General features: G+C 41.1%; 1 protein-coding gene across 1 annotated transcript in view; it reads left to right on the forward strand.

Annotated features, from left to right (window-relative positions):
- Positions 1–16,049, forward strand: part of WHRN (whirlin) — a 162,470-nt gene that overhangs the window by 75,192 nt on the left and 71,229 nt on the right. The window contains exons 3-4 of the mRNA XM_044659773.1: positions 8,509–8,634; positions 10,633–10,718. Coding sequence (XP_044515708.1) covers positions 8,509–8,634; positions 10,633–10,718 — 212 coding nt within the window. The remainder of the gene's footprint in view (positions 1–8,508; positions 8,635–10,632; positions 10,719–16,049) is intronic.

Genomic DNA, 16,049 nt, shown 5'->3' on the forward strand with positions numbered 1-16,049 from the left:
ACTTTGCTCTTAGTTTCCTTATCTGCAAAAAAAGGATAATAAGACATCGACTGCCCATCACAGAGGGCCATTGGGAGGAGAGCACGTTGTAAGCTTCAAAGCATTTTCCATATCTATACTTATAGCTATAGATGTGGAACCAATCTTGCCAAAGGGTCATGTCCAGTCGAGGGAAGACGGTGTAGCGGTGGCCCTTTTCAAGTATTGGACTAGGGTTCAATTTTTCATTCACAGCCTAGATGATGATGGTATTGCCAAAGCAAGAAATTCAGGAAGAGGGTCCCAGAGGAGAAAAGGGAACAAGCATTTAGTAGGCACTTGGTTTAATGTACTAGGTGCTGTGCTAAGAGCTTTACAAATAGATCCTTTGATCAGATCAGCAGAAATGGGCAGCAATCCTGTAGGGCAGAATTAGTTGGAAAAGGACCACCATGTATCAGTTGTTTTAAAAAATGATCAGGCCTTCAGAAGAAAGATAAACATCATAAAGGAGTATATTTATTGAGTTAAATAAGCCTGGGTTGAAGATGGGATGTGGATGGAGTATTATTTCACATGAAGAGGAAGGATCATTGCTTTGACTAGAGACTGGAAATCAAATGTATGTAACCCTTTAAAAAATAATAAAACAGGAATAACAAGGTCACAGCGATATATTTACAACTCAGAAAAAATGCATCACTGGTTGTATTTTTACTTAGGACACAAAAATCATCATGATTCTGATTCATTTTTAGAACACTTGAAAGATTACAGTGTTCCCCACCACAGCATTGGGGGAGGCAGCACAAATATTATTTGGGCCACTTTGCAGATGAAGAAACTGAGGCACAAAGAGGTACAGGGAAATGCCCTAGGTTAATCAGGCTGTGTTCAATAAATTCCTAGGTATCTCTCCTCTTTAGATCGATGTTCTTATGACCCCATGATTCTTTCCCAGTGTGGTAGCCTTTATAGTGAGTTAGGATAGAAATAGGGAGTAAGGGCAGTAGGGACAGTAATGGTTATAGATGATTCTTTTTCACCAGTAAAATACCTCCCACTGTATTATTTTCTTGCCAGTAGAGAGTAGATGATCTCTGGACTTCCCCTCTGCTGCCATTTTTCAAATCATCTTTCTCTTGCTCCTATGATGAGCAGTAACTCTGACACTGTTCCAATTTATTATAATAGCATCAGGGACAGAGAAAGTGGCATTGAACCTCCTCCTTTGCTTCCCCAGCTCTGATCGAGTGTCCAATCCTTCTTAGCCATGTGGGAGTTGTTCAGTTTAACCAAATCAAAACATATTTCTACTGAGCAGAAAGGACCAATTATACTCTGGCAGATAGAGCTTTTATCATGACGCTGAGATAAAGAAACCAGCCAGACTTTTTCATAAAGAATGGATTTCTAAAGGTGGCAGCTAGATGGCTCAGTGGATTGAGATCCAGGTCTGAGTTCAAATGTGGCCTTAGATACTTCCTAGCTGGGTGATCCTGGGCAAATCACTTAACCTCCATCCTCAGGCCCTTACCATTCTTCTGCCTTGGAGGCAAATCACAGTATTGATTTTAAGACAGATGGTGGGAATTATTTTTTTTTTAAATGCACATTTGAGATGGGTTTCTGTCCTTTGTTTTTTGAGGCGAAGGCTATTCATAATTGAGTTGGAAAAGAGGGACTAAAACAGTAGTTTTCCTCATGCTGAACTAGCCTGCAAAGATCATAGAATTCCAGTGTTGTAAGCACGAAGCAGTACTAAACACAAACATGCAGTAAGCATCTACAGTGTGCCAGACAGTGAGCTAGGGGTAAAAAGTACAAATGACTGTCTCTGGTCTTAAGGTACTTACGTGCTATTGTGGGGTGGGGAGGGCGCAAATAAATACAGTAGAACTTTTAAGCAAATTCATCACATACTAAGTGACTGGCAATCAGAAAGAATAAATGCAGATAATTATGTAAAATAAAAATATTTAATTATGTGCTAAATCTGTGCCATTTTCCCAATTGGCATAAAGCCTTGTAGCAGTTCTCCCAATCATGCTCATTCTTGCTCTGAGAAGTGTTTGTGTGAGTCATTACATTGTTTTACACCAATCATTCGCTCCCACATCATCCTTCTTCCGGAGTTCTTGCTTGTAACAAGTTGTGTTGGTCAGAGCAGTACTTCTCTTTGTTTCATTAATGCTATTTGGTTATTAATCATGGCCCCAAATTACAAAAGGAGTGATGCTGGTGGCTCTGATAAGCCTACAAAAAGTTGTAAAGTGCCCAAACATGTTCATATGATTAACTAATTAAATAAATTAATTCATGATAATAATTGTTATTATAAACATAGTTATAATTAATTAGATAATTAAACACTTATTAAATAATGGGTTCACTACTAGGGGTGATTTTCAACTTCCACAAAGGGTCTTGGAATGTAAAATGAGGTTCTACTATATTGTACAATGAAAATTGAGGCAGGAGAGAACAGTAAGTTGCAAGGTGGAAGAAAGGGGGGAAAGGTGGAGAACACCTCACAGGTGGTGGTACCTGACCTGAACCTTGAAGGAAGACCAGGCTCTGAGAATGGAAGTGAAGAGGGAATACATTCTAAGGATGGAGAACAGCTTGTACACAGAGGTGTCAGTCAGTAGGCACAACGTTTACTAAGCACCGACTATGTGCCAGGCACTATGTTAAGATATGGGGATGCAAAGAAAGGCAGAAACAAGGCTCCTGCACTTAAGAACTCACATTCTAATGGGAGAGACAACATGCAAACAACTAAGTACATAGGTTTAGGTATTTTATATATATATAAATATATATATAAATAAAATATGTGTAGATGTATAGATGTATGCATATTATAATATACAAATATATTATTTATATTGTTTATGTTTGTATATAATAAATGCATATATAATAGATTTTTCTATAAATCATATTTAATATATCTTAATATAGTTATATAAATAGTATATTAGTAAGAGGCAGCTAGATGGTACAGCAGATAGTCTGGAGTGGGGAGGACCTGGGTTTAAATCTAGCCTTGGACACTTCTTAGCTGGGTGACCCTGGGCAAGTCACTTAATCCTGATTGCCTAGCCCTTGCCCCTCTGTCTTAGTAAAGGTCTCTTGTAGAAGGTTGGACTTGATATGAGTCTGGAAGTAAGTCAGGGAAGCACAGAGGTAGAGAGGATGGGGAGTAGGAGGGAACATATTCCAGGCATGAAGAGTAGCCAGTGAAAAGACACAGTAAAGAAGAGGGTAAATGACTAATATTCTAATGGTCTGGATGGAATGTAGAGTTGATAAGGAGAGGAATAAGGACTGTCAGGCTAAGGAGTTTCTGTTTTATCTTATGAAAAATAGGGGAATGCTCAAGGTTTTTGAACTAGAGAGTGACTCAGTCAGACCAGAACCTTAGGAAGGTAATTTTTTTTTAAACCTTTACCTTCTGGGGCAGCTGGGTAGCTCAGTGGAGTGAGAGTCAGGCCTAGAGACAGGAGGTCCTAGGTTCAAACCCGGCCTCAGCCACTTCCCAGCTGTGTGACCCTGGGCAAGTCACTTGACCCCCATTGCCCACCCTTACCAATCTTCCACCTATGAGACAATACACCGAAGTACAAGGGTTTAAAAAAAAAAACTTTACCTTCCATCTTGGAATCAATACTGTGTATTGGTTCTAAGGCAGAAGAGTGGTAAGGGTAGGCAATGGGGGTTAAGTGACTTGCCCAGGGTCACACAGCTGGGAAGTGTCTGAGGCAGACTTGAACCCAGGACCTCCCATCTCTGGGCCTGACTCTCAATCCACTGAGTCACCTAGCTGCCCCCAGGAAGGTAATTTTTTCAATTGTGGAGTGGATGGTTTGGAGTTGGGAGGGACTCAAAACAGGGAGACCATTTAGGAGTTTGTGACTGAATTCTAGGTGAGAATAATAGCTACATAAGGCTATAGAGGAGAGCAGAGGCATATGGAGGCATGATCGAAAAGACTTGGTAATTTACTGGAGTCCCAAGAAGTTATAGAGTTATCAACAAGATCAAAGATAATAAATTAGTTTATCAACTAGTCAGTCAATTCATAAGTGTTTATTAAGTCCCACCTGTGGGCCAGGCAACCTACTAGGTATAGAGAATTCAAAGAGGAAAAAAGAGAAAGAATCCATCCCTGTCCTGAAGAAGCTTATATTCTATTGGGAAAGTTACCAAATAGATGACTTTTGTGAGCTCTTTGAACTTTGCATCATTTTCAGTGACTGATATTGTCGTAGCAAAGTGCCAGGCACATAGCAGGCACTTAATAAATATCTTTTGATCTGGCTGGTTAGATCCCTGAAGAAACCTAAATGCTTTTATGAAGAAAGAAGTCACCCTTACCTCTCATCCCCTACAAACACGAGCCAACTAAAAATAGCCTATACAAATTGGGTCTTTCAGAAACGTAACCTGCAAGGAGTGTGGTCTTCATTAGGAATTTGTCACCTGTGCTTGTCTGCAGCAAAGGGATCAGATCTTGCTGTCTCTGGAAGCCACCCCAGGTTTGGCTTGGTCTCTGGTCTACGTTAGCATGTTTGAGCGGGTTGGCAAAGAACACTCCCCCAGGATGCCACTGGGCAGGTGTGCTCTAGAGCTTTCTCCATCCTCCCTGCAAGATTGTCCATGCAGTGGTCCTAACTGTTTCCCGGAGAGCTTCGATTTGGCAAAGATGCTTGGGAACAGTTCTTCAGAGTTGTAGCCAAGCCAGAGTCTGGCATTTCTAAAAAGCATCCTGCCTTACATTTGCCGATGCCAGCCATCTGTTCATGGGAAGGACTGAGATGCATGTACCTGTTGCTCTCTGTGTTTTCAAATGTACTGATATCACTAGTGTTATTGCTTGCCTGGCTGTGCGCATCCTCAAAACAGCGTCACAAATCATACAACCTCTCTCTCTTTAGAAAAAAAAAACTTACCTTAAATCTCTGCTAATAAAAAGCATCTTCCAGTCATCATCCATCCTGGTTGCCAAGATATTCTGTGGCCCATTTGCTTGTTAAAAAAATGAGAAGCCAGATCCTCACACTGTGTAAGCTACTCTCCATTTTAAACTGGGCATTTGAGGAAGCTGCATTAATTCATTGGTACCCAGGGTACTCTTTAATCTGCACAGGGGAGGGACTGTGTGGGATGAGGTTTCTTTGTAATCACAGAACCCCACCCCCACCCCATATGCATTGTGGCATTTTGCATAGCAGGAAAGCATCTGGATTTAGAATCAAATGATGGATGTTTGAATGTTGGCCCTGCCATTTAACTGTTGTAATCTTGGTAAGTGGCTTCCCCTCTCTCTAGGCCTCTGCTTCCTTTTCTAAAGGGAGGAGGTTGAATTAGATCAGGAGTTTTTAACTTGGGCTCAATAAACTTGGTTAAAATATATACGTATATACGTGCACACATATATTTCAATATAATTGGTTTGCTTTTTCCTCCTCTGTATTTTATTTTATTCACTTAAATCTATTATTTAGAGAAGGGGTACTTAGGATTCACCAGATGGTGAAAAGAGAACCAGGACACATAGAAAGGTTAAGAACCCTCGGACTAGACAGTCTTTAAAATCCATTCTAGTTTTAAATCTTATCATCCTAATAGCAATTGTGATTAAGTGCTCTTCTTCACACATGGCAGAGTCTGTCACTCTTAAGACAAGCTTAAAATATTTATTAAGTATTATTTAAGAAGATGGTAAAAAGAATACTGATTGGAATCCTCTCCTGCATATGACAGTAAATTCATACCCTTGGGCAAGTCATTTAATTCTCCTTTTAGTCTCAGAATTTTTAGCTCTAAAATGAAAATACTACTACTTGAAATATCTCTGGCTCAGTTTTGTTGCAAAGAAAGCATGTTTTCAATCTTAAATTGTTACAGATGTGTGACCAGTTGGAATGATGGGATTCTAGAAGATTGCTCTGCTGAGGACCTTTGAGTGTCTTGACTTCTAACTTGAGTTAGGAGAACCTGTCGGTCATCTGAACCAAGGAGGACACTATACCTTGTCAGTTTTCATTGCTCTGCAAATGATTGGAAGTCTGAAGGCATCCTTTAGACAGGAAATAGGAACTTGATGGACCAGCAAGAATTCAAAATCTGATAACAGGGTAATAGGAAAAGTCAGGGATTCTGAGAGAGAGAGAAAGAGAGAGAGAGAGAGAGAGAGAGAGAGAGAGAGAGAGAGAGAGAGANGAGAGAGAGAGAGAGAGAGAGAGAGAGAGAGAGAGAGAGAGAGAGAGAGAGAGAGAGCTGTTGAAATACAGTTTTGATTCTCTTTCCCCATAGAATTTATTTGATTGAATGAGAAGATCCCAGAACAGTGATTAATTAATGGCTCAATGTCATCTTAGAGGTCTCTAGATGAGTGGCCCCTGAATCTGCTCTTGGTCTTGTTCTTTTCCATTATTTTTTCTTAATGACCTCGATCAATGATTTGACATGCTGACCAGATTTACTGATGACATGAAGCTGGGAGGAATAGCCAACATATTGGGTGACAATAAGAATCCAATGAAGAACTCACTAAATAGACTAAAATAATGGTCTGAGATTAATAAGGTGAAATTTTAATAGAGATAAACATAAAGTTCTGCCATACTTATGAAAATTTTTTAAATCCAAGTATGTTATGGATAAGAGGCAGCTGGACAACAGCTCATGTGAAATGATCAGGACTTTCACTGTACTCAAAGTAAATCAACGGTGTGACATGGAAGCCTAAAAAGTTAATAAGATTTTAGGGTTCAGTTAAGAGGCACCCTATATGAGATCTAGAATGTGAGTGGTGATAATCCCATTCTACGTAACTCAGAAGTATTTTCTTGGGTTCTAGAAGCCACCACATGAGGATGGATGAAATGCCTGGCCTGACTGGTGAGGTTTTGTTTAACTTAGAAAAGAGAAGACTTAGAGGGGTGGTGATAGATGTCTCTAAGTAACTGAAGGATTAAAGAGGAAGGAGAATTACACTTGTCCTGTTTAGTGATAAGGTGCTGAGTGACAGAGGGCAGAACTAAGAATATTAGGTGACATTTGCATAGGCCAATTTAAGCTCGATAGCAGGATAAAAACTTGCCAATAATTCAAGCTACTTATGCAGGTTGTTAGGTTCTAGGCTTGGAAAGAGCCTGAATTCAGATTCATATACTTCTTAGTTGGATGACCCTGGACAAGTCACTTAATCTCCTTCTGATCCAGTCTATTCTTCTGCAAAAGGGGCATAATAATAGCACCTATCTTCTAGGGCTGTGGTAAGGATAACATGATATAATATTTATAAAGGGCTTTCCTAATGTTATTAACTACTACTTATTATTAAATGTAATGAGGCTGCCTAAGGAGAGAATAGGTTGTTTTTCTTCTAAAGATTTTCAGGTGAAGAGGGTTGGAACACCCCTTGTTGGGGAAGTTGTAAATACCCGGGATTGAATCTTGGTCATATATGGGGTTAGACTAGTTGGTCACTCCCAACTTGGATGCTGAGCGGTGCTCAGGATAGGTAGAAAATCTGGCCTGAGTTTATATTATGTATAGCTCGATGATGTTATTTTTTCCTCTTTTTAAAAAGAATAGGCAAGTTTGTTGATGGGGCGATGGTGAGAATAGGAATAGCTCACATTTCTACAATACTTGGTGGTTTGTGAGGCACTTTCCTTATGATAGCCTTGTGAGCAGAAGATCTCTGTATTGGAGCTAGAGGGTGAATTGGGCCAACCCTCTGATTTTGTAAATGAGGCATTGAGACCCAGAGATATTAAGTGATTTGATGTTAAGAGGCTTGCCCAAGGCTACATGTGAGAAATAGTGATTTGAACTTTGATCCTCTGACTCCAAATGCAGGGTGCCATCCTTTTTACCATATAGGAAGTAGAAGTATTATTATTCCCTTTATTATAGATGAAACATAGTGAGGTTAAGTGACTTGCCTAAAATAATTTAGCTTAGTAAGTAGCTGAACTAAGATTTGAACTCAGAATATAGAATGCCAGAACCTTGAATTTAATCTAGCACTTCCATTTTACAGATGAGGGAACTGAGGCCCAGAGTCTTGACCAAGGCCACATGACCAATTAATGGATAGCATGTTTAGGACTAGAACTCAAAATAGTGTGGAGCCTTCCTTGTTGATCTGTGTAATTCTTTAAACCTTTACCTTCTGTTTTAGTATTAATTCTAAGACAGAAGAGTGTGACAAGGTCTAGACAATTGGGGTTAAGTGCCTAGGAACTGTCTAAGGCCAGATTTGAACCCAGGAGTTCGTGACTCCAGGTCTGGTGCTCTATATACTGTGTTACCTCTTTGCCCTGATCTGTGTAGTTTTTTGTATCTGAGTTTACATGCCCTTCAAAATGAACTTTATCTTCCTACTTGCTCTAAAATCTTTGATGGTGGGAAAGTCATAGTTGAATGTGTGACTTAATTATGCTTCAGGTTTGTGCCCCTTTAACTGATAAACTCCCTTTTCTTTTCTGGCCCCTTTACCCTCTGCAGGTGAACCTGGTACTCGGTGAAGGGAGGTCTCTGGGCCTTATGATAAGAGGAGGAGCGGAGTATGCCTTGGGGATTTATATCACTGGTGTGGATCCAGGGTCAGAAGCAGAAAGCAGTGGTCTAAAGGTGAGAGTTATCCTAACAATCCCATGAGCTTCAGCTTGAGGGAGGGGAGAAGGAGGAGAGAAGGGCTATCTTTGCAGCCTTTGCCTTCATACGATGATAATGAGACTGTAGCCAGAGGAATCTGACTGCTCTGCAGAGTCTTGTGGTCCTGACTTATTTGGCCCTACCTTGGCCTGGCAAGCATCTTAAACAAATAGTTAAAAGTTTGCAGCCGTGGGGCCCTTCACAGGCACCAACATGATATGATTCCTCATTCTTGCCCCATCATATGTAATCTGTTGGGAGGTGTTGTCAATTATGCCTCCATAGCATCTCTTGTCTTCCACTCTTTCTCTTTTCTGACACTATCATCACCCTTATATCGGTCCTCATCATGAATAGTCTTCTGGTTGGTGTCCCTGACACAAGTTTCTCCTCTACCCACTCCATCCTTCACTCATCTATCAGTGATATTTAAAACAAAACAACCTTTACCTTCAGTTTTAGAATCAATACAGCATATTGGTTCCAAGGCAGAAGAGCAGTAAGGGCTAGGCAATAGTGGTTAAGTGACTTTTCCAGGGTCACAGAGCTAGGAAGTGTCTGAGGCCATATTTGAACCCAAGACTTCCTATCTCTAGTTCTGGCTTTCAATCCACTAAGTCACTTAGCTCTAACTAAGTCATAGGTCTGACCATGTCACTCTCACTCCCCTCTCCCCTGCCACCCCCTCCCAACCCAATAAACTCCATTTGCTCTATACTGCCTCAAATATAAAATCCTCTGATCTTCAAAGCTATTCATAACCTAGTCCTTTCCCTACCTTTCAGTCTTCTTACACTTTACTCCCCTCTATAATCCTGAGAAAATGGCTGTCTTTCTATTTTTAGCATAAGAGATTCTCTCAATTCTGTACCTTTTTTCCACTGGCTTTCCACCATGCCTGAAACTCTTTCTCTGTTCTCTCTTATCTCTTGGATTCCCTGGATTCCTTCATGTCTCAGCTAAAATCCCACCTTCTGCAGGTATTCTTTCTTTGTGCTCCCCCACCTGCCTCCCTGGACCTTCCCCTCTGAGCTTCCTCTAATTTATTCTTTATATATCTTAAAAAAAAAACCCTTACCTTTTGTCTTAGAATCAACACTAAGGTGGGGCACCTGGGTGGCTCAGTGGATTGAGAGCCAGGCCTAGAGACAGGAAGTCCTAGGTTCAAATCTGGCCTCAGACACTTCCTAGCTGTGTGACCCTGGGCAAGTCACTTAACCCCCATTGCCTAGTGTAAGAAATAAAATAGATATAGAAGGATAGATTTAAAAAATATTATGGTTTTATTATTGGTAGCCATTAGAAAAATGAAGCCACATGCCATGTTAAGAGTCGGTTTAAAAGACACGCCCTGTTACCTCTTTTCCCCATCCTGGCTCTGCTCCAAATCACCAAAGAGAGAGTACCAATCCAGTCACTCACTATTTATCCTTCCATCTATGTTATTATGCTTCCTGCCTACGTGATTACGCAAGCCAGGAATCATGGGAAATGTAGTTTGAAAGAGCCCCTAAACTTCAACAGGAAGTTTAGATCAGGGACCTCAAAATTTCAATTACACATTAGCCCTTACCAGTCTTCTGCCTTGGAGCCAATACACAGTATTGACTCCAAGACGGAAGGTAAGAGTTTATTTAAAAAAAAAAAAAAAAAAAAAAAGAATCAACAGTAAACTTCAATTCCTAGGCAGAAGAACTATAAAGGCCAGGCAATTGGGGTAAAGTGTCTGAGGCCAGATTTGAACCCAGGTCCTCTCAATTACAGGCCTGGCTCTCTATCCACTGAACCATCTAGCTGTCCCTTGTATATATCTTGTATGTACATAATTGTCTTCCCCATTAAGATATGAGGACCTTGAGGGCAAGGATCCTCTTTTGGTCTTTCTTTGTTTCTCTAGAACTTGACATCATGTTTGCCCCATAGAAAGTACTTCACAAATGCTTATTGACTGACTGACCAACATGTCATACACAGCTTCTGATTTCTGTGGCTTCAGCTGTGATCATTGGTGTGCGCCTAGAGCAGATGGGAAAAAAATCCATGAACAAGAACCCTCTTTGGTGATTACAATGCAAAGACTGCTCGTGGCTTCCAGGGTCCTAGAAGGCAGGACTAGTAAAACTAGTACTTGTTTTATAGAGACTAAGCCCCTTAGCAATTTTTCCTATTGAAGGCGAGACCAAGGAGAAAGTTGGACGAGCCTCTGTCCCCAGTGGTCACTAAATAATTACTGCTTGACTGACTCAGTGACGTGGGGTCAGTGAAGCCCAGGGTTTGGACCTGTATGTCCTTCCTGTTCTAACTTCTGCCTCTGTAGCTAACCACCAAGTTTGGAGCCGTGAACACAGAGCAATAAGGCATCTTATCTCTGAGACTGCTTTTTAGAGAAGTTGCTTAACCTCGATGGGATTCATTTGAGAACAATATAGATCAGGGCCTGGTGATGGATGGTTTATTACTTAGCTTGGAAGATAAGGCCCCAAATCTGTAGCCTGGAAAATTTTTATCAACTGAAGCCATGCTTCCATTTCCACCCCCCTCCTACTGAAGGATGGAGTGGGGGAAAACGCTTTGCTTGAGAGCCAGGAGACCTGGGCTGCTTCTTTAATTCTTTTAATTCTGTAAGTTCAGGCAAGGCATTTGACCTTGGTGAGTCTCTTTTGTGAAATAGTCATAAGTTCTGGCTATAGGGGATGGAGTGAGGGCACTTGGGCCCTACTTTATGAATAGCAGTGTGACTCTCAGCAAGTTGCTTACATGCTCTGAGCCTCAATTTCCTTGTCTGTAAATTGGGGATAATAGGACTTGTATTGCCTATCTCGCAGTGCTTTTATATACCTTAAAGCATTATAAATACCTGAGCTCTTATTTTTACCGAACTAAAACAGCTGAATGGACTTAGGTGGTCTCTAAGGTTTCTTGTGTCGATGATAATGCTCATACCTGTCCTATCCTGTTTCTTCTACTTGCACTAAGAAAATATAAACAACTTCTTATAGCAGAAAGTATTTACAAACCTATGTTGGAGACTGGAAGTGTCCTGCCCCTTCTCACTCTTCTTCTCCCCTCCCTTTTCTTCCATCTTTCCTTAATCCTTCTATTCACCCTCCCTTTTACCCAGCATGATGGTAGAAAGAGTTCTGGATCTCAAGTCAAAGACTGTGGCATTCAAATCCCAACTGTGTTCCTTATTATTACTGTGAGTTGGAGAAGTCATGCCACCTCCTTGGGCCACAGTTTCCTCATCTATAAAATGAAGGGTATAGACTAGATGACATTTAAAGCTCCTTCCAGGTTTAAAAACCTATTATCTTTCCCTCCATCTCTTTTTTTCCTCGCAAATAACATGGAAAGATATACATTAGAGGGAAGATGTTTATTTGGCCACTTTTCAAGAAATTCTATAGAGGCATTGATGACTTTGGGCTTGTGATTACATTGTGGGCAATAAAATGCTTTATTTGCACATAAAGTGCCTTTCACAATGCTCTTGCCATCTACAATATCAAATGCAGTAAAGTATTTTATATTCTTCGCTACTGTTACTACTTTCTCCTGAAAGCTCTTTCTGATATATGAGCATCTCCATACTCTGTGCTTTATCTGAAGCCCATTTGACTAATGCACTTTTCAGTGTGGATAATTACACTACAAGTACATCAGAAAAAAAGGAGACTGATCATGTAGGTGGCAAACTAGTCATATGCATTATTTGTAAATAGTTTTCATTTTCGGCTAATGAGACAGCCTCCAGGGGAAAACACCAACTCTTCCTGCAGGGTTCTGGTATTAGAGCCTGCACAGCTCTGAGAGGGCCTGGCCTGGGTCCAGCACCAGGGAGATGCTTACCCCCAACCCCTACCCACACACACCCAACCTACCCACAGTTTCCACCAGTTCTTGCTTAGGTTGCTAGGCCAGCTGTTTTTCTCCAGCAGTTACTCCTAGGGAGGTCCAGGAACTTTGGCAATTCCATCAAGGCTTTCAAGACCAAGAGAAAATATTTTCTGAGCCATTGCTTCACTGTAGGAAACTCCAGGTGAACCAGGAAGTGAGCTGATAAGGCAAGGAGAGACTCTGGGCTCAGTGGAGGATGTGGATGGTGCTTCAATCAAAATAAGATCCCAGAAAGGGGCTTTCAGAAGATCTGCCATCCATTTCCCTTTCAAAGGGGGAAAAGAACGGATCTTCTTGAAAGTAGCAGTTGAAACAAACCATGTAAGAAAGATGTCTTAGGAAACCTTGAAAAAAAAAGTCACGCTATCCCAGGGGTTCTTGGGTTTATCTGGGAGGAAATATTTTTAGACCTGAAAGTAACCAACTCTCTTAGGTCATTGCTTGTAGCATTCCTAGCTGCCTGTCTGTAGGGAATTTCCTTTTAGAACTCTCCTCTTTTTCTTGTTCTCACTTTTCAGGTGTCATCCTGTCTAGAACCTAAGATAAATCACCTCAAAATCCTTTCTCTTTTCTTTAAGTACATACTATCCATGCATTCATCTAATCCAACCTGTACCTAAAAACAGAAATCTCTCCTATGACATCCCTGATAAACAATTCATCCAGCTTCAGCTAAGACCTTCAGGGACAGAGAGCTTCCTCTCTGGGCTGCCCATTCCCTTTGAACAGCTAATTGCTAGGACTTTTATCTTTACATGGTAGTGCAGTCTGCCTCTGTTAATTTCCAGCCACCGAGGGTGATCTGCTCTCTAAGACCAGGTAGGAAAAGCCTCTTCCCTCCATTCACACAATAGCCTTTCAAATGCCAAAGAAAGACATGGAACACGCCCCCTCTGTCATCTCTTCTTCAGGCTAAACATGGTGCAGCACTGAGGCAGATAGGTGGCACCGAGAGAGTGCTGGATATGGGATCAGGAAGACCAAAGCTCAAATCCAGCCTTGGACATAGACTTAGCTGTATTTCCTTGGGCAAATCACTTACTCTTTCTCAGTCTCAGTTTCCTCATCTGTAAAACGGAGATGATAATAGCACCTGCCTCACTGAGTTGGTGAGAAGATCGAATGAGATGAACATACGTAAAAGGTTTTGAAAACATTAGTGTCGTAGAAATATTAGCTGTTATTATTATTCACAGTGTTCAGTGATGCACAGTGAGCAAGTAAGGAACCAGACCTGCAGTATTTCTGTCCTGTCTAGTTTCTCTATTGTGTCATGATTCACTTAGAACCCTAGGATTCAAACAATTGTTTTATATACATACATATACACATACACATATATTATACATATAATATACAAAGACTGATCACTCATACATATTCCCGTAACCCAGAGAGAAGTCATTCCCAATCTGATTAAAAGCAATTCAGGCATATAAAAGCCAATTGCAGGAAGGTTAAAAGTCATAGGAAAGGAGGTTCCTTGGGGTCTCAGGAGCTCCCAGACAAACTCCTAAAAATTGCTTTTTATATCTTTTTTTGCCCATTGGGTGGACAGTTGGATCCTAAATCAATCTACCGCCAGGACTAAATTAACCCAAATTGCCCCAGTTGGGAGCTTGAACTTCCTCACTCACAATATTTTCTCTGGTTTTTTGTGGGAGTGTTGATGTTAACTTATATTTCCCCGGTTCCCCCAGGATCTGACCTTCCCAACTCCTTCATTAAGGATTTTTGACTTGAACTCAACTCCTATGCCAAGCGGGGAAATGAAAAGCTTCCCTCTCCTGAATTGAAGTAGAGACTGGGGCAAAAAGAGACTCGGTGTTTATTTTATTAGAGAAACCAACTGAAAAGGAACTGTCACACCTTCTAGTTCATTTCCAGCAAATCTTGCTAAGAGACAGTGACAATTTATATCTCTGACCAGGGTGTCAGCCTAGCCATTTAAATCTATTCACTCTGAGACACCCACATCCCTCTAAGATAAACCAACAAGCAGATACAGCGGCCTCTGAGGCGCTCTTCCAGCATAATACCAGTGGCTTTTCTGTGACAGGAGACAGATCTTTCAAATCAGCTTAATTTATTCCTGCCTCTTGCCAGTCTGCCCATGTTCTCCCAGAAACACAAGTCTTAGAGATTTAAGTGGGAAGAGTGGAAAAAAAGAAGTCAGAAACCTATACTTACCTGGCCAAGGCTGGTAGTCATTCATTTCCCCTGTTGGTGACTTGGTGCTCCTCCCGGTGACCCCTTTCCTTTACAGACGAGGCTGCTTAGCACAGTGGAAAAAGATTGGCCTGCAGAGTCCTAGGTTTGAATTCCACCCCCTGTCACTGATTAGCTAGGGAACATTGAGCAATTCACTTTCCTGATCCTTGGTTCCTGTTGTTTCAAACATAGGGATGATTATAATACTTGTGTTACCTATTTCACAGGGTCATTCTGGAGAAAGGGTTATAGCTTCTTAGGGGGCTGCTAGGGGGTTCAGTGGATAGAGAGCCAGGCCTGGAGATGAGGTGATGTGGGCTTAAATTTGGCTTTCAGATACTTCTAGCTGTGTGACCCTGGGCAAGTCACTTAACTCCAGCTGCCTATCCCCTTACCACTCTTCTGCCTTGGAACAAATACTTAGTATCAATTCTAAGATACAAGGTAAGGTTTTGGGTTTTTTTTTTAATGAAAGAAACTAGTGTCTTAATTCACATAGACATCTGTTTTATAACATTTCCTTGAACTCACTGCCACTTTAAAATATTGTTAACAGTTTAAGGAGAAGGAAACTGTACTGGTGGAACACTGGACTGGAAGGCAGGTAGCCTGGGTTCAAATCCTGGCTTTGTTACTAACTAAATTTGTGAACTTTGGCACTTAATTTATAAGGGCCTCAGTTGCTATAGCCCTGCCCCTCCTCCCAGAAATTACTTTGTGTTTATATACTCTGTAGATATTTTGTATTTATTTGTATGTGTGTGTGTATGTGTATACACACACACACACATACATATATATGCCATCACACCTGATTGAATTTAAATCCCCTTGAGTATAAGATATGTTGGTTTGTTTGTTGTTGTTGTTTTTTGTCTCTGTATCCTTAAGATGTAGCACTATGTTTCAAAGTAGGGACTTAGAAAAGACTGCTAATGAGGGCAGCTGGGTGGCTCAGTGGATAGAGAGCTAGGTCTGAAGAGGGGAGGTCTTGAATACAAATGTGACCTCAGATACTTCCTAGCTGTGTGACCCTGGGCAAGTCACTTAACTGCCCTTGCCTAGGCCTTACTGCTCTTCTGCCCTGGAACCAATATATACCGTATTGATTGTAAGAAGGAAGGTGGAGGTTTAAAAAGCAAAACAAAGGAGGAAGGAAGGAAGGAAGGAAGGGAGGGAGGGAGGGAGGAAGGGAGGGAGGGAGGAAAGAAAGGAAAGAATGGAGGGAGGGAGGAAGGGAGGAAGGAAAGGAAGGAAGGAGAAAGAAAGAAAGAAAGAAAGAA

The sequence above is a fragment of the Gracilinanus agilis genome, chromosome 2 (assembly GCF_016433145.1).
Source record: "Gracilinanus agilis isolate LMUSP501 chromosome 2, AgileGrace, whole genome shotgun sequence".
NCBI lineage: Eukaryota > Metazoa > Chordata > Mammalia > Didelphimorphia > Didelphidae > Gracilinanus > Gracilinanus agilis.